General features: G+C 32.9%; 2 protein-coding genes and 2 non-coding genes across 4 annotated transcripts; 1 reads left to right on the forward strand and 3 right to left on the reverse strand.

The window, feature by feature from the left end:
- Nucleotides 1-313: 313 nt before the first annotated feature.
- LOC136972187 (single-strand selective monofunctional uracil DNA glycosylase-like) lies at nt 314-733 on the reverse strand (the record flags this gene model as incomplete). The annotated part of the gene is made up of 1 exon (XM_067266744.1): nt 314-733. A coding segment is annotated over one exon (420 nt), but the record flags the coding sequence as incomplete, so codon positions are not given.
- A 943-nt stretch (nt 734-1,676) lies between these two features.
- On the reverse strand, nt 1,677-1,749 carry TRNAV-UAC (transfer RNA valine (anticodon UAC)). Its single transcript has one exon. It is a non-coding gene; the product is annotated as a tRNA-Val (tRNA).
- A 486-nt stretch (nt 1,750-2,235) lies between these two features.
- TRNAV-CAC (transfer RNA valine (anticodon CAC)) lies at nt 2,236-2,308 on the forward strand. Its single transcript has one exon. It is a non-coding gene; the product is annotated as a tRNA-Val (tRNA).
- Nucleotides 2,309-18,700: 16,392 nt separating this feature from the next.
- Nucleotides 18,701-24,174, reverse strand: LOC136972184 (sialin-like). Its single transcript, XM_067266742.1, has 10 exons — nt 24,138-24,174; nt 22,642-22,838; nt 20,668-20,898; nt 20,416-20,590; nt 20,210-20,343; nt 19,983-20,132; nt 19,783-19,915; nt 19,547-19,702; nt 19,042-19,127; nt 18,701-18,969 (listed from the first exon to the last, which is right to left on the reverse strand). Exons 1-10 carry the CDS (start codon nt 24,148-24,150, stop codon nt 18,814-18,816), a joined length of 1,431 nt encoding a protein of 476 aa, XP_067122843.1. The 5' UTR covers nt 24,151-24,174; the 3' UTR covers nt 18,701-18,813.
- Nucleotides 24,175-25,753: the final 1,579 nt, after the last annotated feature.

Consider the following 25,753-nt stretch of genomic DNA (forward strand, 5'->3'; position numbering starts at 1 on the left):
ACGTGAACGACAATTAACAAAAAATTAACTTTTAAATTTATACATTAATTCCCTTTACTTAAGGTTTCGACGTTTGGTTTATTGGAAACTTTAATGCCAAAATTAAGGATTTTTGAAAATATAGTATTTTTTGTCTCCTATTTTACCGAGTGAATCGACTGACTGAGTTACTCAGTAAAATAAGATACAAGGAATACTGTAGTTGGAAAAACCCTTAATTTTGGTATTAAAGATTAGAAGATAATATATAGATAAGATCAAATAATTATAAAATTGATTGATTAATAAAGTGTGTATAATAAATATATGAGAATCATGGCAAAAAATTAATAAATAAATAAAGTAATACATCAAGATCTTGTAGTTGTTTTTTAACTATTTCATTCCAACCTTCATTTGCAGCAAGATTGACGGGACTCGGATGCATTATGTTACAAATGATTACCTCACTTATTCTCCTGAGAGCAATTTCTGCTCTCTCTTCAGCATATTTGCCTACAGCAATTAACATTTTTACGTTCAGCAAATTCGCCACTTTACGCAATGCTTTTTCGCATATTGCATTCAAGTCATTACGTATGCTGACGTTCAACTGAGGTGGGATGATATTTTTTACCAGTTTTCGATAAGAAAGTGGGCAATAATTATGAACAAAACTGTACTTGAAGAAAGTGGCTGGAGTGCCAGAAATATCTTTGAAAATTTCCCAAAATCTTTTTCCACTGACTTCACTTTTTTACAACCAAAACTCATGTGCTGGTTTTCCAACCGTTCCACTTATTTTCAATCAAATCTTTTCACACAGGATATATTCTCCAAATGAAACTACATTTTTAGCCATTAGAATCGGTTCCGGATTCATCCCGAATAAAAGAATTCGCTCGGGTCTACAACAATACTTACCAAGATACACGCGATGTGTTTGCTGAATATGTATACACTGAACAGACTCATAGAATTGAAGAGACACCGACAATGTTCCGATTCTATTTCGTGTAATTCGTCCGAAAAAGACTTTCATTCGATTTTATTTTCTTTGACAGTAGGGAATATTCGCCCCGTAGAATTATCTCCGACATCAAGGATTACCGATATTTTCGGTAATCGATGATGAACGCAAACGATTTACTAAAAATTAACTAAGTTTCTTAAAGATTATTCATTTTCCAAGGCCCATTATCTTTCGTAAAAAGGGTCTTGCCTCGAGATATACGCGTACTAATGATGAAAAACACCCTGCATAATACTTGCAGAATGCAGTCGATACCATTACTGACAGATAGTATAAGCTACACCAGGCGAAATGGATCTATAAATTGTTCCAGTCGTCGTTCGTCGATAACCTGTATTATTCAGAGTAAGCTTAGTCTTGCAGGTGAGGTTTCCCAAGACCCGATAGGTTAAAAAACGTCTCATACAGACTGCAATACAACTGTCCTGCACAAAGAATAAAGTGCATTCGCTGATTCGTGCGAGTGATACGTGTTGAGAGATCCTGTCTTTGGGGTATGGCTTTTTTCCGTATTGTGTTTAGGCGTGAGCGAAAACCATACGGAGGAAAAAGCAGAAGATAACTTTCTAATGAGGAAACGAACATATTGAAAAGCAATAGAAAGCGACGAAGGAAACAAAAAATAATCAAAGGTTTGTCATAGGGAACAAACAAAAATCGCGCGGGTGTCTGCCAGGGATCGAACCTGGGACCTTCCGCGTGTAAGGCGGACGTGATAACCGCTATACCACAGACACCTGCCGAAGAACGGCAAAACGGCATTTCTTCTTCTTGAACTGATCCTAAAACGTATTCAAAACTGATCGATTTTACACGTTCAGATCTACCGACGTTGTCGGATATCTTCAGTCGAGGGAAACGTCGAAAGAATTTTATAAACATTGAAGCAGGCGGAGAGAGCGGAAAAGATGTTCTCAATCTTCGCAAGCCAAAAAACGAATGCGAGTTGTTTTTCTGTGAAAACGACGAAGCAATTTGATAATTGAAACACACGTATCTGAAAGATAAGATGAGAAAACGACTTTGCGAGTTAAATTTGAGAAAAATCGCCATTGCCGAAGAAAAAATGCGTCTGACATGTCGACTGGTTGTCGTGAGGTTAACCAGTTTCCATCACAACGGAAATGGGATTTCATAAGAAAAGTTCCGCACTCACTGCTGCACTTGAAGTTATCACAACGATTTAAGTGCTCTTAGAAAAGTTCCGTGGTCGAGAAGGACGAGTGCTTGTGGTGTAGTGGTTATCACATCCGCTTCACACGCGGAAGGTCCCAGGTTCGATACCTGGCAAGCACAGCTTTGAATTTTTTGTCAATCGAAATGCGCACCGCATAATGCAACTGTGCTTTTTAGTCACGTTTCTGTGCATCGCAGATCACGTGTTTCGAGTAGAACAAAGAAGAAATTGTTTCCAATGGGAAAATAAAGTATTAATAAAATATAGATCATGTTCAGTAATTTGTTCTATACATGGAACCATACATAATATTTTAAATTTGAATTATTGTCATGTTTTTCATGTGAATTGATAATGGCTCGTGTGTATGAGGACAAGTAAAAGGCTCGATACAAACTCGTGCAATGACCCTTCAAGATCACTGTCTTTACAAATAGGGGCACGGAAATGACGAAATTCACGGCAAAATCCAAAGTTTTTGTCATCAAATTTAGTCGCTACGCAACAATAAAATTTTCTCGTTGTTGAGAGAGGATCTATTGTTGACTCGTGCGATTATTTATTGCGAGTGTTTTCTCGAGTTTTGCTTCGTTTGCAGCGATTATTTAAGTAAGTTTAGGCTACGCGTTTTGTAGATTTAACTACTTTTTAACTTTGTGATAAGAAAATACCACAATTGGTGACAGTGGTTTTAAGTAAGAATTAATCGGTTCCTTCAGAGAAAACGGATATTTTCATTATTAATTTTTTAATGGTATTAATAAAGCAAAATAAAAATTAACAAATAGCCTACTTTAAATCTTTCATTTCCCGCTATATTTATTTATTTTATTTTATTTTTATTTATTACGCATACGAGATAAAATACTCGATGCGGGGAGCAAAACCATCTCTCAAAAAACAAAACCCTTAGATACAATGAACATAAGATCAGAAACAAAATTTTATATTATTACAATAGTAAATTAAATAAATAACAATTTAGATATAACTTAAGGTTTAAAAATAAGATGTAATAATTAGTTAATGTTTGGGAGCATCTGTCCATAAAATACAAAAAACCAACGAATAAAAATAAAACAATCAACCAAAAGAAAAAAAGCAAATTGCTTACCTATAAAAAAGAAATAAGTTAGTAACGAAGACACGGCACTGACAGATGCTTTCAAACAACACCAGCAGAATTTCCGATCTTGATGATTATCGTCTGAGTAAAGTCTGTCTGAAATTTATACTTAAAAAAAGTCTATAGATTGGACACGTTATTTTATTGATACCTGTAATAATCATGGTACGAGTATTAATCTTATATTAATAATGATTTGGATTTAATGGACTGGTCTCTTCTCCTCGTTAACATTTTTGATAATTTCTTATATAATATAAATGAAAAAATAAATAATAGCGTATGTAATTGTTGGTATAAGGATTTAAATGTCACTTTCTTGACAATTCTTTATATAATGAAGATGTTTCCCTTAATATTTTGCCTTTATTTATGCAGGATAGGTGTAATTCACTGAACTTTTTAAAAAATTATACGAGAGAATTGTGTAACTTTTGTGTTGAGAACGAAAGTGTGGATGCCTAACATATTTTGGCTAAATGTGGGCGTCTTAAAGTGTTACGTGGTGAAGTTCTTACCAGGTCTTTATTTCTTAAAACTTTATCGGAGCCACGTTATCAATTTAAAGTGTTTTGTATTCTATGAAACTCTGTTGATCTTTTGTCATAGGGGGCGTGATTCTTCTACTATAAATATTTCCCGCTTCAGTTTATACGTTACATGAGTATGTACTGTATCGTAGATTCTGTACATTTGTCTCAGTAAATTTGACATCGAAACTAGTACTTTGTTTTTATAACTCTTTTTGCCCTGTGGGCACTAAGAGGGCCTCTTTTAGTAGGCCCGTTTATGGGTTCGGCCAGGCCCACAATGGGACGACCGGGTGGGTGAGAGACGGGGCCCGACATATTTGAACGGACCACTTCCGAAAAATTGCTGAGGATTATTCGACCGGTTAGGATTCGATCCCGGGTCCCCAGAGCAGTAGGCTACCACCTTGACCGCTCGGCCATCCGGCCGTCTCCAAACTTGTACTGTACACGCGCACCCTTGAGTTCAAGGAATCAACGGTACGTCTCAAGATAATTTCTATACAATTTACTGGTGTACTGTACATTGTATGATTTAGAATACCGTATATATTATTTTCTATTAGTTGACTGAAGAGGGGCAAAATGCCCGAAACGAGTGAATGTACCCGTAAATAAGACCCTGTCTCAACTAATAAAGGTGGAAAAAAGCCAGGTGTTTTGATAAATAAACACGGTCCGTTTTTTTTTTTAACTCTTTTTCGCCCCGTGGGCACTAAGAGGGTTTCTTTTAGTAGGCCCATTATGGGTTCAGCCAGGCCCACAATGGGGGCGACCGGGTAGTGAGGGACGGGCCCGACATATCCGAACGGATCACCCCCGAAAAATTCCTGGTGATTTCTCGACCCGTTCGGATTCGAATCCGGGTCCCCCAGAGCTGTAGGCTGCCACCTTGACCGCTCGGCCATCTGGCCTACGGTTTTGTGTTCATGCTCAATATACAGTAAAAACACGGTTTTCAAGAACAATTAAAAGATTATGATTAACAAAAAAGCATAACGTTATTAAAACTTCATAGAGAGTGAACTACTTGATTCTCAAATACCAGAAATTTTTTTATTTTTGTAATTTAAAAGTATAGTAAAGGTGACGCTTGGCTCAGCTGGCAACACTTAACCAAAGCATGAAAACACGATAGCACGTGCATCTATACTGAAAGAAACACGTGCAATAAACAGATGAGTTAGTTTTAATTAATTTGCATTTTTTACGACTAATAACCGCTGGTCGAAAGGTGCAAACGCTGTATAATTTATGTCGTTAAAAAAAGTATGGTAAGTTGTTCAGTGTGTAAGTTAAAAATTCGTTATAATTGGTTTCTTGTATGTAAAATTAAAAGAATTGACTGAGTTAATATAGAAGAAACATAATTAACAGTATGCAAATGCATGTCTATCGAATGTGTTTACACTAAATGTAACTCAGATACTGTTTCCTTTTTAAGTAATGGTGTGTTTTTATAACGGTAGAGGCAGAGAGTTGTTTTATGTGAAGTCGTGTTTACTAACAATGTAGAGAAATGTCGGCGATGGTTTGAAGCTTAATAGGTAATAGGTATTGACTATTCCTTCTAGAGAGGTTACTAGTAGTAAAAGTTAGAATACAGAGCGATAGTACATTGTATCATATATAATATGTATTATATATAAAAAGTTAATTATATATAGGATAAAATAACAAAAATTAATTCTTCATATAGTAGAGAATATGATTTTGGCATGCACAAAAACTTTCGAATTGGCTTTCTTGTACCGAAGAGTAGATCTCGTATATCCGTCACATTTCGAGAGAAAATTTCTAAATGGCAATTTTTTAGAAAAAAAAAAAATTAAGCTTTTGTAATTTAAAGCATTCATTGCAATTCTTGAATGAATATGGCAACATTGGACTCAAAGAAAACATTAATATTGTAGGGTAGACAACTGCTAAAAATTGCCATAAAAGCAAATTTTAGATTTTTAATATTGGTTGTAAATGCATGTCGCTAGCTCAGGCTGACATCTGTGTTCTTAGACCAAAAGATGAAATGGTTGGCAAATGAGCATTATTCAAATGATTGGAATAGACTATTTCCCTATGGCTTATTTGTCTGATAAATATTTATCCCCTTTTTATCATAAAAGAAATATGTTGCTTATTACCAAGTTATAATGAATAAAAACACAAAACAAACTATATATAATTAATGATACTAGTTTTATATTTGCACTTGTAATTTTTGCAATTTTATATTTGTAATTACATTTGGAATCGTTAGATTTCTTGAATTCTTAGATTTAGATTACAAATGTGAAAAATATTCTTTGTGTTGCTTATAAATAAAAGATTTATAATATATAAAAGCAACATTTATCAATTGTACAGTGTAATTAAATAGAGAACTTAAATAATTTTGTGTATTTACATTTATGGTATTATATTTATTAACGAAATATTAGAAGAGAATTGAGAATTAGAATGACTGTCCTTTTCAGGACAGTCGTTTAAAATTTGAAAAGCAAAATAGTGTTTTAAAGACTGCAAAAACTCAATAACAGGCTAACAGCAGTATATATTTTATTTATTGTGATGTTTGTCTTTTTCTGTGCTATGGGCACTGATAGGGCCATTTTAATCATATTAATTTTGACCCATGAACATGAATACAAAAGAATGAGGTTACACCATGGCAAAGCAAACTCTTCAGCCTTGCTTGCAAACAGAGTGGTTGCATGGTGAGGGACAGGCTCAACATATTTAGCACAGACCACTCAAAAAATTGCTGGGTTTGCTTGTCTTGATTTCATGTCCTCTATAGCAATAGGGTTGATGCCTTAACTGCATTGGTCATTTGGCTATTGACATAAGAAAACCATGAATACAAATTAAGTCCAAAATGGAAATATTTTATACATAAAGTTAGGGTATAAGAGAAAACTGTGTATAAGGATTTTACAGAGAAATTAAGTTTTAATTACTTTAAAGTGAAACAAAAAAGGAAAAAACATTATTGTTAAAATTGTATGGTGACATGTTAATAGGTGATACAATAATAATACAAAATCCTATAAAAAGAAACAAATAGCAATAGTTTTAAATGTTCCCAGCAGAATTCCAGAAAATTGGCAATTATGGCAATTTCATTTAGAAATGAAATAGCCAACTTGATTGGATTAACACTACAATCTGGTTATTAGAATTTTTAGATTAGTCTGTAAGTCAGAAACTTTAAAATTTTTATATACAGTAGAACTCCCCTATAACGCAGGTTTGTGTAAGATGGATTCGTATAACACGGCGGAAAAATTGCGATTGTGTTCGTATAACACGCTAAAAGAGGCTCGTATAACACTGTAAAAGAATGAGACAGATTGTCATGGCCTACAGCAGGGGTGGCCAACAAGTCGATCGCGATCGACCGGTCGATTGCCAATGCCAATTTTGGTCGATCGCTCGCGATGTCTTGACTTAATGTATTATATTTGTAACCGAACACAACAGTATGCATGCAGTTATGACTCGACTCATAAGCAGTGCACCACGTACTGAAACACAGTGTATAAACATAGTATGTATTTCACACCTCCCCCTTCCCACTTACACTATGCCTATGACAACAAGTCGATCGCGACGCAGTTTTAAGTTAGAAAGTAGATCTTATGTATACAAAAGTTGGCCACCTCTGGCCTACAGGATTGGTCGAATCTGGACCAATAGTGGACATTGCACAAACCATTGAGTTTAAATGAGCAGCGAACCTACTAAAAAACATTTGTTATTCAATGGCCATAAAAATTATATTTCTATTAATGATGTCTTCAAAGTTCAGTGAATTTTTCACAGAAAGAATAACTTATCGGGAAATGCGTCTGCCGTTTGACGAGCCGCTCCGCGACGAAAACAAGCTTAAGCAATCGCGTCTTCGAACGGTGCACACTTGGTAAGTATTTCTACAATTTTTTGTTTATAGCATAGTTTATATGGATTATTCCCAAAAAATTATACGTGATTTGGAAATGTTTGAGTCAAATTAGTCTAGAATCGATTAATTTTATGGAAGAAAACCTTTCAAACAGCTGTAGCCCCTAAACTGCACAAGTGCCGGGCTGTGAACGGCTCATGTATTTGTAAAATTTAAGTGACTCGTACAACATGGAATTCATATAACACGGAACGTGTCTACCATGTTATAGGGGGGTCTACTGTACATTTATTTGAGTAAAACAGTGTTTTACGTTTATTTAAAACATATATCAATAAACTACATTTATGCCTTTTCATCTATTGACATAACTCTTATAAACTTTATAAAAATATTTTAATTTGCCTGTGTTTACTGCAAAGAAATAGAATGAAAGCTATGAATAATTGATATAAATAGTTTAAAATGTTTTAATTATTTTTTTGAAAGATACAGTGTAATATGTTGTTTAAGAACAATTTGTTTTTGAAGTGATAGTTATTTAATGAATTACAATTACATCTTAAATTAATATTTTTGTATATTATTTCTTTAAATATATTGGTCATGCTAATCCTGTATCGATCAAATTTTAGTATATGTGTTTCGAAGCGAATACTCTGATTTCGCACTGAGAGTCTTACAACCTGAAACTTGTAATATTTTAAGTTCTATGCTGCTAGTTCCAAACTTTGTGGTACAGAATTGAAAGAATTGTGGTTCTCTAATCCAGTATAGTAATGTATAGCATTATTGTCAAACTCAAATCTTTCAACTGACATTGAGACTTTAAAAGTGTGTGTCTGTGTAGTTATACTTGACCATAGTGCTTGTCACATCATTTTCAATAGGCCAACAGGTAGCCTCCTCATTTATTACCACTTCTCCTCCTATTTTTAATGTACCAGTATCCATTATATAGGATACATCATGATCACACTTGTCTTTTTTTTCTCGTCTGTTTGCAACCGAAGGTGCTTTTTTTAGACCCAAAAAAAATGCATTTGGTACGGCATCAACCTGCAGTTGTCTCTTTGCTGGGAGGTTTCTTAATAAAGTGAAATAAATCTCTTTATTTTTCATTCAGCATAAAAAATTAACAACTAAATTCATGCTATTCTATATACTTTTTAACCTTTATTAACTTAGCATTAATACTATGTAAGTGCTCAAAACCAGCCTCTACTGTTAGGGCTTATCATGCATAGATATTAAAACTAAACAGAGATTTTTGATGAAAACAGGTATTTTGCAAGCGGGATGCTTGCAGTGTCATTAAGCCTCCTTAATTGTTTATAGCTTGAAAAAAATTGTAGTTATCATAATTCTTTAATTGATGTGCTTACCAAAGATATTAAACTCCTTATACTGATCAGATGTAAAGTGATTTTTACACACAAGACTGAATGAACTTGGTTTTCAATTTGTTCTTTTAATGGCACGAATCTATTCCTTTCACAATAATGGATATTTCAGAAACTTGTGACAACCGGTATTAGAACAATGTGGTACATAGCACCATATTCTTGAGATTTTTGAAACTTTAAACAAGAATCAAATAATTATTTTAAGAATTAAGAAATGGTACTCTATGTTTTTTACAAATAACAATGTATTTTGCTTTGTCTGTTTACAATCTCGTTGATACTAGTGCAAGCAGCGCTAGTATCAACGAGATTGTTCTATGATATATGTATGTTATACGATATACATAGAACATACAACATGAATGCAACTGAATATACAATCTCGTTGATACTAGCACTGCTTGCGGAGTAGATTTCACTTTTTCTCTATTGGCGTATGAATCTAAGCAAATCACCAATAATTACCAAATATTTATTAATAATTAATATAAAAGAATACTAAAAATTATAGTATTAAAATAATAATACGTTTAAACTATTTATACTAATTACAGTTTAAATCATTATAAATTTGGATTTTGATTAATTGCAATAAACTAATGTGATAAAATAGTATTAATGATAAATATGATTTTTTCAGTCACGTTTTAGAAATAATTTTCAGTTTCAAATTTAATTGAAATTTAAATGAAAATAGCATCTTCTAGAGAAAAACAATTTCAAGAATTCAAGTGCTTTCATTTTGCACATTTAATCTCAATAATGAACTGGAAAAGTAAAAATTTTTGGTACAGAAAATATTCAAATACAGATTGATATTTTTCATGCAGGACCTTGAATAGTGATTGCAGGTCCAGTGGATTTTTGACCTCCTGTGCTGCTATAAACATTTTGGGAACACTTCCAGGTTAGAACTGGACAGTACAAATCAAAAAGTCACTTACAAACTGTAGGGTTAGACCAGCAGTGTGTAACCTGACATGGTATTCTCAGTTTATCACATCTTCCCCCTCCCATTTTGCCCTTCAATTTACATAAATTGATTTTCTAGACTACAGAATTAAAATTTTATTGTACTGATTATGACTTAGACACCTATCAAACAATAGTTTACCGTAGTGGAATTGAGAGAATATCAAGAAGCTGCACCAGTGCTCCAACATGAATGCAACTGAATATACATAGATATGCTTTATTAGCAAATAACTTTTTTTAAAGAGCTTAAACCTCGAATAATTTTTATTTTTATTTGTTGAAAGAGCAAAGCTCTATATGTTTATTGTTATATTTATGTAAATTTTTGTTAGATAAGTTGTTTTCAATAATTCACAGTAAAAAATTTGTAATAATTTGCATTAAATCTTCATTTACAGGCTTTAAAGTTACTATTGCAAACAAAAGAATTAGCGCACGTAACGAAGATTTATAAATTTTATCAAGTTAGGAAGATTTCAAGTTGTTATAAATTTTATTTTGTGCAAGGAATCAATCAAGTAAGGAACAATGCATTAAATTCAAGAAACAAAAGTTTGAATAATCCATTTTATTTTCATAAGTTTAAATATATTCCATATTGCTACAATTGTTATTCTAATAATACATTACTTAATAACGAAAAAGCGATTCCCAAAATAAACGACCATAACGAATGGAAAATATTTTATAGATTTCGTTATATCGTTCCTGCAAGAATATTAAATCGTTTAAAATTGTATCAGACTTGCTTTACTGTAGTCGTTTTACCTTGTGTGACTACGATGTATTTTCAAAATTCGGTTTCCTTTGCGGCTGTTCAATGTTTTTATTACATTTCGCTATTTGCATGCATGATGTTATACGTTATTGGAAGTTGTTCTGGTCGACTTATTGGCAGCATGTATCTACATAAAGATGATGATGATGTGTTGAAAGTATCACATTTGAACTTTTGGGGAAAGAGAAGAGATTTTTTGTTACCAGTTTCTTCAGTAATTCCATTAATAGAAACTTCCTCTAAAGGAAATGATATATTTGTGAAGCTAATGAAATACGATTCAAAAATGGTAATGTATTTTTCTCTAAAATATGGCGAAATTATAGACGAAGAAATGTTCGCTCATGTTTTCGGATCAGTCGAACATCTTTAGTAAAAGTTTTTTAGAAATTTCTTCGTGTAAATTTGTTGATAAAAATTATTTATAAACTAAATATATGTTACACTTTAAAAGTGTATAAAATAGTTTAGCTTTAATAAATTTTCTATTTAAAATGATGAGAGAGTTTTGTGGATTCTTCATTACCCATGCTTCTGCAAGTTGATGTTTCTCTTACTTGATATGTAAAGAATTTCTGCTCGTAAAACATTTTGTACATGTTTACGAATATGCTTTCTCTCTCGACTACAAATGGATTTTATCTAGAATTTGTTCTAGAATATAATGATAGAATTAAGTAATCTGAGATGAGGAAATTAAAAATGGAATAAAAATTGGGGATCCATGTTTTTGTGATACAGTGGGATCAAAATGACAATGCCCAATATCACTAGCATGAGAGTATTCAACTTTTTAAATTTTTTTCTTATGCCAGTGGCGATGTCACTGTTGCAATACTGTAAGTGTAATCGTTTTAGGTGGCCCTGAAGAAATAATATTGACTTATGCTTCAACCCTATAGTTAGTTTGTGTTTAGACAGAAAACAAACTGTGCCTAGTAGGAAGAATGAATTAGGGCATTCCACTTATTTTAAATGTTAGAAATTCATGAATAGCTTATGAAAATTGGTAAAAAGATTCTTTATGTAATTTTACTATACTTGTAAAAATGAAAAAAAAAAATCCATTTATTGTTCGAGAAATAAAGGATGAAAAAGTAGTTTCATCTCCAATATATTTTATGAAAAGAAAAAATTACTTTGTATAATAACTTGCCAAAAAATATTGTAGTATTTTGTTTATTATTATGATGGCAGTAGATTCAAAATGAGCTGCGCCATAACCAGATCCGACGTAAAGAGGGGCTCAAGTGAAATTTAGTATGAATCACTATACATTTTAATAAATATTCTATTTTAATGTATATAATGGATTATAAGAAACTTAGCTATTGATTTAGCAATTTATATAACTCCACAATTAAATTATTTTTCCTATAGTTAGCATGTTTATTAACTTTCATTATGAAGGAGACCCAGGCCTTCCTCTCTTGTTATGCCAGTGGGAGTTGCTGGATCACGGAATGCCAAATTAAAGAGGTTCAATCTGTACTTATATTTTGTAATACATCAATTTATATTTTCTAATCTCATTATTTTGAATCTGATCAACAAATTTTTCATTATTTAAGATGGCACCATCATCGGTAAAGTAATAACTGCAGGCATTAAGTCAACTGAAGACATATCCAAATATTTTAATTGATGAAATCTTCCTTTCATCTGAGCAAGTGGTTTATAAATACTACACTTTGCTGGAGGTAATTTGTCATTAAATTCAATTTGATGTTGAAATAAATGGCCACCGTATATAAATAGAACTATAATTTACTTACTCGAAGCATGAACCGAATCTCCCATTTAATGGTCATTATTTGGGCAAAAGATATTTTTAATAATTTTACTTAAAGTGATATTCTGGAAACAAGCTTCATGAGATGATGATACTTCATCTACATGCAGTGAGTAAAGTTTCATTTATCATCACACACAGCAGGTAAGATGATTCTTTGCAACAATGGCAATTACTTTTAAACTGTATTCTAGTATCTGTTTTACAGATAGTATTTTTTGTTTTTTACACGTGTTTCGAGAAAAGCAGCTTATAATAAGACTATACTCTTCTGACTGTAAACTTAGTTTGCAGTTTTATAATATTGATTAGAAATTTAAATGCTAAAATTTTTGTTAAAATATATTTGGATAGCAGAGGTTTACTAATAATTGCTTATCCTTTAACATCATCTTGAAAAATACTACAATATTTTTTTTTTAGCAAGTTATCACTTAAAATAATTACTTTTTTTCATAAATCTTATGTTTCGATTCATAATTATCTATTATTGAAATGGAAATACAGTAAACTTACTTCAAAATCATTTTATTTATTTCTAATATATAAATCCCAAATTGACAAAAGTCGCTAATCCCCGTATTCACCACCAAGGATCAAGAGTAAGAGTTACAAGATAATGAATAATCATTCATATTTTATTATACAAATTATCATTACATCATAATTAATAAACTTAGCAAGAAACACAAACTGATGACTAACAATTATATTAAATGTGTCACAGGTAGTCAGCAGTTTATTTTAAATTTCCAAAACTTACAATTGTTATACATTAATTTTATCTCAAATAATAATAAAATAAATTCCTATCCTATGTAAAAATATAAAAAATGTGTGAAAAATGAAATGTATTACAGTAGAAGTTTGTTAATTCGAATTCCTATAATTCAAAATGTCCGGTAATCCGGCATTTTCTGGAAAGTGATAATCTGTAATTGTCCCATAATAATCGGTCATTCTAGTATTAGAAACACACGAATCATTGTGAATATGTATTGTGTACAATATTCTGTTTATTAATGTTTTTGAAGGTTTTTCAATCGATCTTAACACACACTAATCACGCACTCTCTCTCTCTTGAGTGATGAAAGGGTGTGCACGCAATTTCCAAGCGTATAGTAACGTGCTCTGGTAAAAAAATATACAGTAATGTTCAGATCGCATGTACTGTAACTTACAGAATTTTGAGAAAAGACGAAAACATCTGATAATTCGAGTCTAGTGATGGCAGAATAACGAGTTTCTCAGTTTGGCTCACCAGTGGCCAAACAGTTCCGTTTCCTGAACACTGGAGTTTGGTAGTGGGTTTGCGCCTCGACAGGATGGGCTGGCCACGTGGAGTTTTCCTGGTTTTCTTCACATCTGCAACGCCTGAATAGGAAAACTCCAAGTGACCAACCTGTTGCTTAGGCACGAACCCACGATCCACATGTCAGGCCCCTCGGGTACCCAGTTATTCTAGGAACCTGGGATAGAGGAGCACCAAAGCCTTTCTGGGCCCAGGACGCCTAGAAACCGTAAATCAGACACCCGATTTATATTAAAGTAATATTAAGAAAAAAAAACCGCTAAATCTTACAATACAAACGGTTTTTATTATTTGTATCCTGGAATTGTCACTGGAGAACTTTTAGACTGTTTTGCATGTTTTTGCAGAGCCGTATCCTCTAAAGAAAGGTCGTCTCTGCTATGGAAGACTTGTTCCTAGTGATTGGTCATGGCGAAAGTGAAGACATCTTTAGTCTCTTTTACATATTTTTTATTAAAATATAAAAATCCTTTATTATAACAAAATAAATTTTGTCGAATTTTTAAATTAGATTTATTCTTAACTTTTTTTTTAATTCGATAATTTTGATAACCCAAATTTGTAGTTTCGCCTTTGCTCTTAACAAAAACACGACACTGTTAATAAAATAAAACGAAAACGCCATGTAAAGTTCAATGTCCATTGAACTTTACATGGCATCTACAATGAACCAATGCAACTCGTTGCTAGATTTTTTATTATTATATATGAAATCATTTACTTTAAACGAAGCTAATGTTTAACCCCCGTGTTAGATATATTTTCTTCACAAATGTTCTGCAATTTCCTTTGATGACGCAAATCCAGTATCAAGTGTCGTGAAAATTCTTCTAAGGTCCTCAGAAATGTAACTTTACATATCGAATTAATTAACGATAAGGAAATTGTAAGTTTGATAACTATATTATGGTCGGGTAGTTTTCGTTGTATACTATTTTAAAATTTTATAAAGTTTATTTTAGCGCCATGCTCTTGTAAACCTGCGAAGGAGGGACCGGAAGTTCCGAAACACACAGAATGTGTATACAGGCATAATACAAGGTGAAAATAAATATTGTTTGTTTCTTTGAATAAGTTTTTGCCCTCTGTTTGCAACAACCAAAACACCAGTGCAATACGTCCTATTAATAAGCTTAGTCCTCGTAGATAAACATTTAACAATTTGTTAGATGTAAATTAAGAGTTCTCTCTCCATCGTTCAGATGACCATGCAAAAATCATGTATTAACTCGTTGAATTATGTCAAGAAATTTATTGCTCTTGCAGCTTGCAGCCGTTAGTGTGAGTGTGGGCTTCATTACTTTGTAATTTTTCTTAATTAATTTATTTACAAAAGTACAGTAAAATATAGTTAAATATGACAAAAGCACTATAAAGTATATAAGTTACTACAATCTACTGTTAGATAGGGTAGTTGGTGTGATAAACCCTTACCTAAGATAACCTTTTGTTATATCAATCAAATACTATAAGAAGCATTAAAATGAAAACCATATAACGAGTATGGTTATTTTAGCTTATCATTGTCATATTTACCGCGATACTCGAATGGTACGAATTGGCACAATTTTGTTGGTCAAGTAGATAGTACTGTATTTTTTCTAACGTTAGCTCTAAAAATTGTTCCATTCACAGCTGAATAACAAACTGTAATCTGTCAACCAATGAAATTTCGCGAAAAACGGATCAAATATTTAAACTCGGCACCCTCGAAATCACTTAAAACATATTTTGTGCTGGCCAATAACCTCGGATTATGTAATTTTCCTATCATACCTCTGGTCTGATAGAAAGAAGAGACTATTGCGGAAGTGGGTTGACGGCCGGATGGCCGAGCGGTCAAGGTGGCAGCCTACCGCTCTGGGGGACCCGGGATCGAATCCGAACGGGTGAGTTATAAAGATGAATGTCAAGACCAAATATGGAATGCTTATGGGAAGGAGACCAGATTAACTACATACTAACTTCCGTACAACGGGAAGTAATGTTACTTCGATTCAAAATTTTCCCCCTGAACAGAGTTAGTTAGATGATTGGCACGACTCTATTCCTAACAGGTAATGTCTGATATACAGGGGTAAGACACTACTACGAAAAGTTGCAGCCCGGCATTGTGACGATGTCACAATAAATAATTGCCCTTCAGAATTAGTTTGGTTTATTTGGTTTCCGCAACGCGACACGTGAGCGATCTGCCGAGGGGGATGCCTCCCGGAGGACTTTTATAGGAAGCTGGACCCTATTTACGTGTTACTAACGCGAAGAAAATCCGGAAAACTCACATGGCCAGCCCGTTGGCCATGCCCGAACCCACGACAAACTAACTACCAGTGTTCGGTTTGTAAGAATTACAGTATATGTAGTTTATGATTTTTTAAATGTTTTGCCAATCGAACATAGAAACTAATTGATTTATAGAAATTAAATCAATATTCTGGGGTGGGATGTACGACATTATCTAAGTTGGGGGTTTATAAACGTAACTACCAAGTTTCGTAGCAATTGGCCGAACGGCCTAAGAATGCGGCGCGAACATACATACATTTTCATTTATATATATAAATTACACTCCGGTAGACTCGCTAATTCGGCCATAGATTCTGGCACATCATTTAATTGAATAGATGATGTGCCAGAGAGCATGGACATGAAGGCATTGAATGATGTGACTGATGCTCTGTTTATTGATACTTTTCGGAGGCGGCAAATACGGCGCGCTGACCTGCAAGACTGTACACACAAATGAAACCGAGTAAAGAGGACAGGCTGTATGAAGCGACTAATATTTTCATGGAAACGGGAGAGTTAGACGAATGCACGTGTTAAAAAATTGACAAGTTTATGTTTTCATTTGTATAGGCACGTTTGTGTAATTAAAATCAAGTATGTATAAGAAGTAAATTTTACAGAAAAGTTTTCTATGTGACCGTTATGTCGGTAATGCCCAAATCAGGACTGACTTTAGCCGCACAGGAACCTTCCGATTACACACGTAAAGAAATTCTAGAAAAATCCACGCGGCCAACCAGTAGTCTGGGATTCAGTGGTTATTCCACTAGTCCACTGGTAAGCAAAATTAAATGTATTAAGGGCTACACATTAAAACTTGATTATAATATTTTATTATAATTTATTTAATCATATTTTTTAAACGATTTAATGTAGTAGTGGTCTTGCCCCTATTCCTAACAGGAACAGGGGCAAGACACTACTAAAAGAATTGAGAACATTGTGACGTTGTCACAATAAATAATTGCTCATCTTACCTTTGAATTTCCTCTTCACTGTAATAAAATCTATTAATTTTGTTCTGTTAAAATATCGATAAAATATTGAAAATTCTCTATTTAAAATATAGATTCAATCTCCCTTTCAAGTAAATTTATGCTAAAATTTACTCTTCCCAAAGTAATGGCCTTCAAGTACAAATTTCTTACGTATAATGAAAAATCGATGAGTAGATGTTCTATATAATATTCTATAGATGACAAGTAATGTCTACAATTATACTACTCATCATCATCTATCTATGTATTTAATTAATTTACAATAGTAATTTATTTTTCCAGTCTTCTATTCAATAATAGCACGAGAAGCAATATGATGAATTGATAAATAACGGGATTTTTAAATAAAACAATAGTTATAATTTATCTATATTAGCTATTAGCGTATTTCATTAAATCATACGCTATTATTTTTAATGGAATAATGAAAGTTCTTTTTAACAATGAAAAGTTTTAGGGACACCACCCTTATATCACCTTCGAGATCCGTATGTAGTGATTTGTTAATGAATAAGACTTCTACATAATATCCTCCATTGTGGGCAAGGTTAAATCTACAAAGAGTATGGATAAAATGGACCACAGGGAGAAAAGTTTAAAAAAATGAGTCCATGAATATAATAGAATTTCGCTAATTCGGCCATTCCTTGTGCAGCATGGTACCAATTACAGAGTGTATAGGACTAAAGGCACTGAATGACGTGACCTGTCGCCCTTTGAATTTATTCTTTTTAGAGACAGGCGGCTGACACGCAATGTTCATAGAAATGAAACTCGAGTAAACAAGAAAACAGGCGATGGTACTGAAGGATATGCCGGATTAGCGAGAGCCTACCGTATTATCGGCTTGGCTCTCACTGAATCTGGGAAAAGCAAGAAGAGAATTGAAAGACACTGAAGAAAGAGTATAAAGATTGTTTACATTCAATTATTAGTTTAAATTTAGTTAATTTTTCGATTTTGTTTAATTTCGTGTATCAATTCGATAACAGAAGGGTAATATCAGAAATAAAATACAGTATCATATATTTTACAAACAGAAATGGTTTTCTAAATATTTTTATATGAATGTAACTAATGCCTTTTGTTTCGGATTGATGGTATAACTGTCGATATATCAAGAGGATGCCTCCCAGGAGTACTTCTAAAGGAAATTGGCATCTATTTACGTATTAGACATGTAAAAAAACCCGGAAAACTCCACGTGACCAGCTAGTGACACGCCATCCCACGACCAAATATCAGTGTTCAGTGGTTTTACCCACTCGGCCTTTTACCTGGAATTAAGGCTGATTGTAACCAAAGCAGCCTTAAGCCTGACTAATGTTATATACCAAATATTTATTAATAAAATAAGAAATAAAACATTATATTTAAAACATTTACAGATATATTCACATAGAAAGAAAATTTATGTCTTGATATAAACACTATCTCATAGTAACATGTATACTAATATACCAAAAGCATTTAAAATCCAGCTAATACACGTAATTCTTAATTGTTTCACTGTTGTTCATAGTTCAAGTTTAGTTTCTTTCTTGTCGATTGATTGCGTGATTGCCCAAGGTTGTAGCTCTGCAGTTGCTGCTATGAGAAATACAACAGCACTCAAACAATAAAACGAAGATGCCAAATAGAATACATAACTCCATTGAACTATATCTCCTTGCTGAATAAGAAAATATAAAAATATGTATAGCATGAATACTTAAGATACAAAAATCCATAAGTTTCAACTTACGTCTTTGTCTAAGATAAGTCCAGCAACATAGGGCGCGATGATTCCCGTGATACTAGACATACCATTGGTTAATCCAAAGAGGATACCTGAAATAAGTAAATTAATACAGAATTTGTTAGAAACTTTATATAATAGCACATTAATGAGGTCAGCGCCATATTGCGTTCTGGTGGCTAAATTTTAAAGTAAATTTTTTCGTAGAAAATAGAAACTGCATAATTAGGACAGTACGTAGAATATATCAAATTTGGGATTTGCTTAATAGTGCTTTCTACAGAGAGCTCTGAAGTCTTATTACTTAATTATGTTCCTATATATTGTTACAGTTTATAACATTGTTTCTCAAGCCTAGAAAGCCTTTGGCTTACTTTATTGTGTCTTACCCAGTTGATTCCCAAAAATTTATTTAGTGTTTAAATCATGGAGGCTGGAACACTGAGATGTCACGAAAGTCAAATTAAATACAATTGATGTAAAAACCACTCACTGTTTTATTTGATTTTACCTGAAAAATCGGGAGCCAAATCCAGCACAATTGCAACATCTCCTGCCATACAAAAGCCAAAGAATCCCATAGAAAAAGCTAAACACAAGATTACGTTAATGCTATTGCAACCGATGAAAGGAATCGACAAGATGCAAAGTCCCGGGCCAATTGTACCTTCATAAAAAGAAAACGAAAATAATTTGTTTATTTTGATAAACACAATTTTAAAATTATTGTAAAATTCGAATTTTTACCAAGTGCTTCGGCTAATTTTCTGATGTTAGTTATACTTAACCATCTACGTCTTCTTACAAAGTCGGCCATAAAACCAGAAAGCATAATTGTTACAGCATCCAAGGCGTATACCAATGCATTCATTACACCATTCTGAAAATTTGAAATTATACAGTATAAGCTCATTGATTTTATTAACAAAAAGAAAACAAAAACATACCTCATGAATAGGAAAATGAAGAATTATCTGTAAATATGACGGAAGTTTAGTCAATATTGTATAGTAACCAAATCCCCAACATACTTTTGTGAATGCTACAGTCCACACGGCTCTTGAAGTTAATATATCTTTCCATGGTATACTCAATTTCTAATTAAGAAAAACAAAGTAAATTTGTAAAATAAATAAAGAAAATGGTAAAGAAAAAAACAGAATATTAGCATTACACAATCTTCTGAAGCTATATTAGCCACATTTTCATTTAAAAATATTAGTTCTTTATCAGATATCCTGGGATGTTTTTGTGGTCTATCGTAAATCACAAACAGTAAACACAAGGAAAGTACAAGTCCACAGGCTCCTGTAGGAAACAGTTTATAAAAAGAATAAATAGAATAATTTAATAAAGGAATGAAGAATAAATTATATTTACCAAAAGTATAGAAACTCGAAGGCCATCCTGCATAATGGCAAAGATATCCTGTCGCGATTAAACCAACTATATTACCCACTTGGATACCACTGTAAGATATTGATGATAACGTAGTCTTTTCGCTTACCGGACTCCATCTAGCCAGGAGAGAGAAAGAGGCATGAAAGGAGAGACCCTATAATAAAAATATATCTTAATATAAACTATTTCAATAACATTCTTCTATGGAATATTATAGAATTTACATCTTACTTGCGCTAATCCGACGATCATTTGAAATAAAGATATGACTATAACACCAATATCTGCAGTGAAGGGTGTCAGAAGAACGAATACTGATGATACAAAAGTGGAAATTACGAATACTTTCTTCGGTCCTAATAAAAACGTAGTGGAACCACCCAATAGTTGTGCAAACACGCTGCCATAGAAATAACTTCCTAGAATTATTCCTTGGGTTGACTGTGTCCAGATATATGAACCCTACAAAATATAAAGTTAGAAATTAATATATACATTACTTAACTAATTAAAAAATAAATCATTAATATCATTATAGCTTGATGGAATGCCTACGAGGACACCTTAGAATCTGCTTACGTGGAGGGGTGTTCACGGGTTTCATGTAGCTAACATCTAAATAGGGGTCCCGGAGGTAACCCGCCTCCGAGAGTATTTTATATGAGAAAGATTAGTAGAGAAGTAAATAAGGAAGTTACCAGACACTTCTGTATTTCGTAGTAAGAAAATAAAAGTAACTTGAGATAATTAGTAAATAAAACAAATAAATAAAGTTTACAGAGATATAGTTCACTAACCTCACAATCTCGTCAGAATTCGATTCGGTTTCAACTAAAGTACCGCAATGACTTCAGCGGTGCCATCAAATGGATTGACAACGCAGCATTTCGCGATTTCCAGGAGGAATGCTATCCGCTATGACTCTGTGGAATAGTGGCCACTATTCAGGTGTTAGACACGTGAATAAAACCCAGAAAACCCACCTGACAAGTTCGTTGGTGAGACGGGAACCTTCACGATCAACCTCGTGTGACCCGATGCCGAGAATTTCAAAATTTCAACCAGATCAAAATATTTTTGAAAGTCTTTTTGTCCTGTAGGTACTAAGAGGACCTCTCGTAGCAAGCTCGTTATGGGTTCGGTCAGGCCCACAATGGTGCGGTCGCGTGGTGAGGGACGGGGCTGAACGTATCCAGACGGATTATCACCTGAAAATTTCATGGGCTTTTCCACCCTTCTGTATTCAATAGGGTGAAAACTGAGTTACAAGATTTATCTAGACAGACAGAGTAAGTTAATGAAAAGCGTATAAAAATTATCCAGTGTGAGTGCCATTATTACAAAAAGTTTCAAAAACACTGGAATATGGTAACGCAACACATGGGTGATCTGTCAAAGGTGAATGCCTGTCGGGAGGACTTTCTATAGGAAACTGGCTCCTATTTGGGTGTTACAAACGTGAAGAAAACCCTAAAAACTCCACATGGCCAGCCCGTTGGCAAAACGTAAACCCACGTTCAGTGTTCAGTAGTTTTATCCGGTCACTGGTGGGTCGTGGAATCCGTGATTAGAATACAGTAAAACCTCGGGTTTCGTACACTTCTGTTTAGGAACAATTCGGTTTACGTAGAAAATATTGATTGCTTTCTGATTTTAACCTTTAAGACCCACCATGTCTTGTTGTTCAAGGTTAATCTTCTATTCAGTAAAGTTTATGTAAACATTTTTAGATAAGTGCTATTAAACTTTTTTAAACTGTAGGTAAGCAATCATTCGTCAAATAACGAACGAAATACGGCGGTATCTCAGTACTTGAACATCGTGAATCCTAAACGAAGTTACACTAAATACAAAGCTAAACGATAGTGCAATCCGCCGCCCTCTTGCTTACGTCGAGGGCCTCTTTGACGTAAGCAAGAGGCTTGGTGACCTGAAGAAATAAGATAAGACTATCCTCCTTTACGATAAGAAATGACATCAGAAATAAATGGAACACACTAAAATCCACTGACCTTTTGTATTTTGTACTATTGCTGATTAGTTCTTATGAGTATGTAAATAAACGGTTTCTAGAGGTATTGTAAGCTATTGTTGTATACACATTATATATAAATATTTCCACACTTCTGCTATTTTATGCAATGAATTTTATGAATTTGAGAACACAATTTATTCTACTTATGAATAAGATTAATAATTATTTACCTCTTCGTAACCGCCTGTAGTATTTGATTCAGATTGGTGTGGACATTCGTCCGACGTTGTTTCATTTTGCATGCTGAAAATAGCCGTGTGATTGACCATGGCTAGAATGGAAACACTTAGTATAGATCTTTGGCAGTATAGCAATGCATAGGTCAAAAATAAAAATAATGCCAGGACATAACGAGCAGAAGGGCAAACTGAAAGAAAAAAAAATAAATAAATGGTTAAACTTATATTTCCGTTGAAAATTAATTTTATTTTAATTTTTATTTAAAGTATTATTTATTCGATTTTTGGCCGGTTACACGATTTCTGGTTAACAGAGAGTCTAGTGTATTAGGCGCACATACAAAAAGATATTAGCGATAATGGAGTTACAACAAACACTGACAGCAATGATAGTGTTTGTTGTACACGTAACTAAATGAATACCACTGAAAAAAACAAGCAGAAAAAGTATTATGTTTTATTTATCATAAAGTGTAGAATATTTCACTTCATAAATGTTTTTATATATTTTCATTCTTCTGGAATTTTAAGTTTATTTCATTGTTTTATAAAATGTCAATATTAAAACAGATATAACATTCAATACCCATATCTCATCAAAATAACTTTTATCGTCCGTAAACCCTGATAATTTGATCGGATGACCGAGGCGTAAAGATGTCATTCTTCCGCTTTGGGGGACCCGGGATCGAATTCTGAAGGTCGAAAAATCCACGAGTTTTTCGAGGGTGATCTATCTGGAATATTAGGGTCCCTCCCCACCAACCGGCTAACCTACCACGGCCAAACCCACAATAAGTTTCAAACCAAATTACGAATGTACTAGTTGCGACTGTATAACCTGTGAAGACCAACAAACAACTCGTGACTGTGGAATAGAGATGTGAAACCGATACGAAAAGGTGTCGTGCTCAGCACTTCACGCATTACACATGTCTTACTTCCGCTCTCTTTGATAGCAGAGAAAAGCAAAAGGATGTTCTACTCGTCCATGCTTTACGTCTTACAATTACTTGCAATCAAGATTCTTTCATACATTATTATTACTTTTTTGTCTCTTTCGTCCTGTGAGCGCTATGAGGGCCTTTTTCTATACCCATCTTGAGATCGGCCATGAAAAATTCCTGTAGTTTTTCGAACTCCCGGATCTCACAGCCACAATTTTAAATCATGATATTCGGACAATATATTTTAAAAGTTAAGTAAAACATCGAAAATATTCTTGATTAATAATTTTATCTCGATTATAAAATGTCAGCATCATTTAATTTAATGCTTCTAATGTTTAGTTTAAAGCGTAAATTAATTAATTAAAACCACCCCACGAGAGGAGCGAATCTATCAACTATTAGCTTCAATTCTTTGTTTTATTAATTTATATAAGAAAAATTTTAGTAAATTACAGAAGAAAATTTAAGAAAATAATGAAAGATTAATCACTAAACTTATTAAAGAAATATAAAATTAAATAATCTACTCAAACTTACCTTTCAAATTCATATTTATTCTGTGATATTTCTTTTCTTAACAATTAATCGCTCGGTGTGATGAGAATTCTAGAAAATTTTTCTTTTCTAGATCTATAACAATATAAAATTACGATATAGAATCACTTCCGTGGGTAATTTTCGATAAAAATTTGTTCATATTTCTATCATTTATTCTTTATTTTATCTTCTATCAGACGTAAATAACCAACATCCACACTAGAAACAATGTCATTCCCAAACGAAATTTGGACTGTATTTATAAAGCTGAATAATTTATTTTTCTATCTGATATGGCTACCTCAGTCACGTGGTATCGTTTTACAAATAAGTTTACACTCTAATCACGTGAGGTTTTTAACAGCCTTAATTACTTTATAAGAGAAATATTAAATATTTCTCATAAATGTATTTCGTACAATCGTTGCTTACTCGGTGTTATATTTATTATTAAATCGTTTACGTCATAGTTTACATTTCAAATTAATCACCCTGGCAGTTATAGGAGTAAATATTTTATTGCAGTATTTTATATTTTTATATATTTATACGGCCGCATACTTTATAACCCCCGTTTTACAACTGGCATTACACCGCAAATGATATTTTTGAGTAATATTATTTAGTTTAAACTGTATTCAAGCAACATTATTTTAATTTATGGCATTAAAGTTTTGGGAATTACTGCAGTTTTCAGAAGCCAATTAGGTCTTTAAAATGGGGTCTACTGCATTTAAAAAATTCAAAAGCAGTAAAACAAAATATTCATCAAAGTGTAGATTTAAACAATGATTTAAAATCTCCAAAATATATATTAACAATTTTAAATTGAATAGAATTGTTTCTTTTATTTTTGACTCTATCGAATAGGTACTAAGAGGGCCATTTTCCATATCCGTCATACCACACAATTGATTTTATATTGAAAACTTTCGTATAAAATACATAAAGGAATGAAGTTGTCCTTAATAATCCAGCACTAACGTATTCCGCCAATCGAAATTTGTTTGGACACGTGGTGAACAATAGTGTACGTTGTGCACTGTCTGAACATTACTATCTTCAGACAGAATAAGGAAATTGCCTAAACAAATGGAAAACATACAGTAACATATGCTGATACACAATACCTACAATGTTTAGATTGAGTGTAACATACGAAATTTTGCCAAAATAGAAAAAATGTTCGATAATCCGGCTCCACTCTAGCCCCACGAGTGCCGGTGTAACGAACTTCTATTTCCAAATTTCCAACAGTTTCTTAATTTAATCTACGAGTATTCCAAGATTAAGATTATTATGAAGGTTGAATTGCATATGTAGTGAAACAATAAAAGTATTTAAATGCCTGTATAAGCTGTAAGAAAGTCTACCGTTTAAAGCAATTGTTCGGTTTATCAATTCAACATAGTGTGCAGCTGTCATTACAAAATTCAATAAGATTATTATTTCAAAGGTTTATTCTTTCTTTTCTATTCTGATCCAAGTTTCAAAATGATCTTAAAATGAATATCTGAATTTTAATAATGATATTTATTAATATTAATATTAGTAAATTATTATAATTATATAATTAATAATAATTATAAGACATTTTTAATAGTACTTATTACAAT

Source organism: Centruroides vittatus, unplaced genomic scaffold (assembly GCF_030686945.1).
Source record: "Centruroides vittatus isolate TY-2023 unplaced genomic scaffold, ASM3068694v2 contig_2825, whole genome shotgun sequence".
Taxonomy (NCBI): domain Eukaryota; kingdom Metazoa; phylum Arthropoda; class Arachnida; order Scorpiones; family Buthidae; genus Centruroides; species Centruroides vittatus.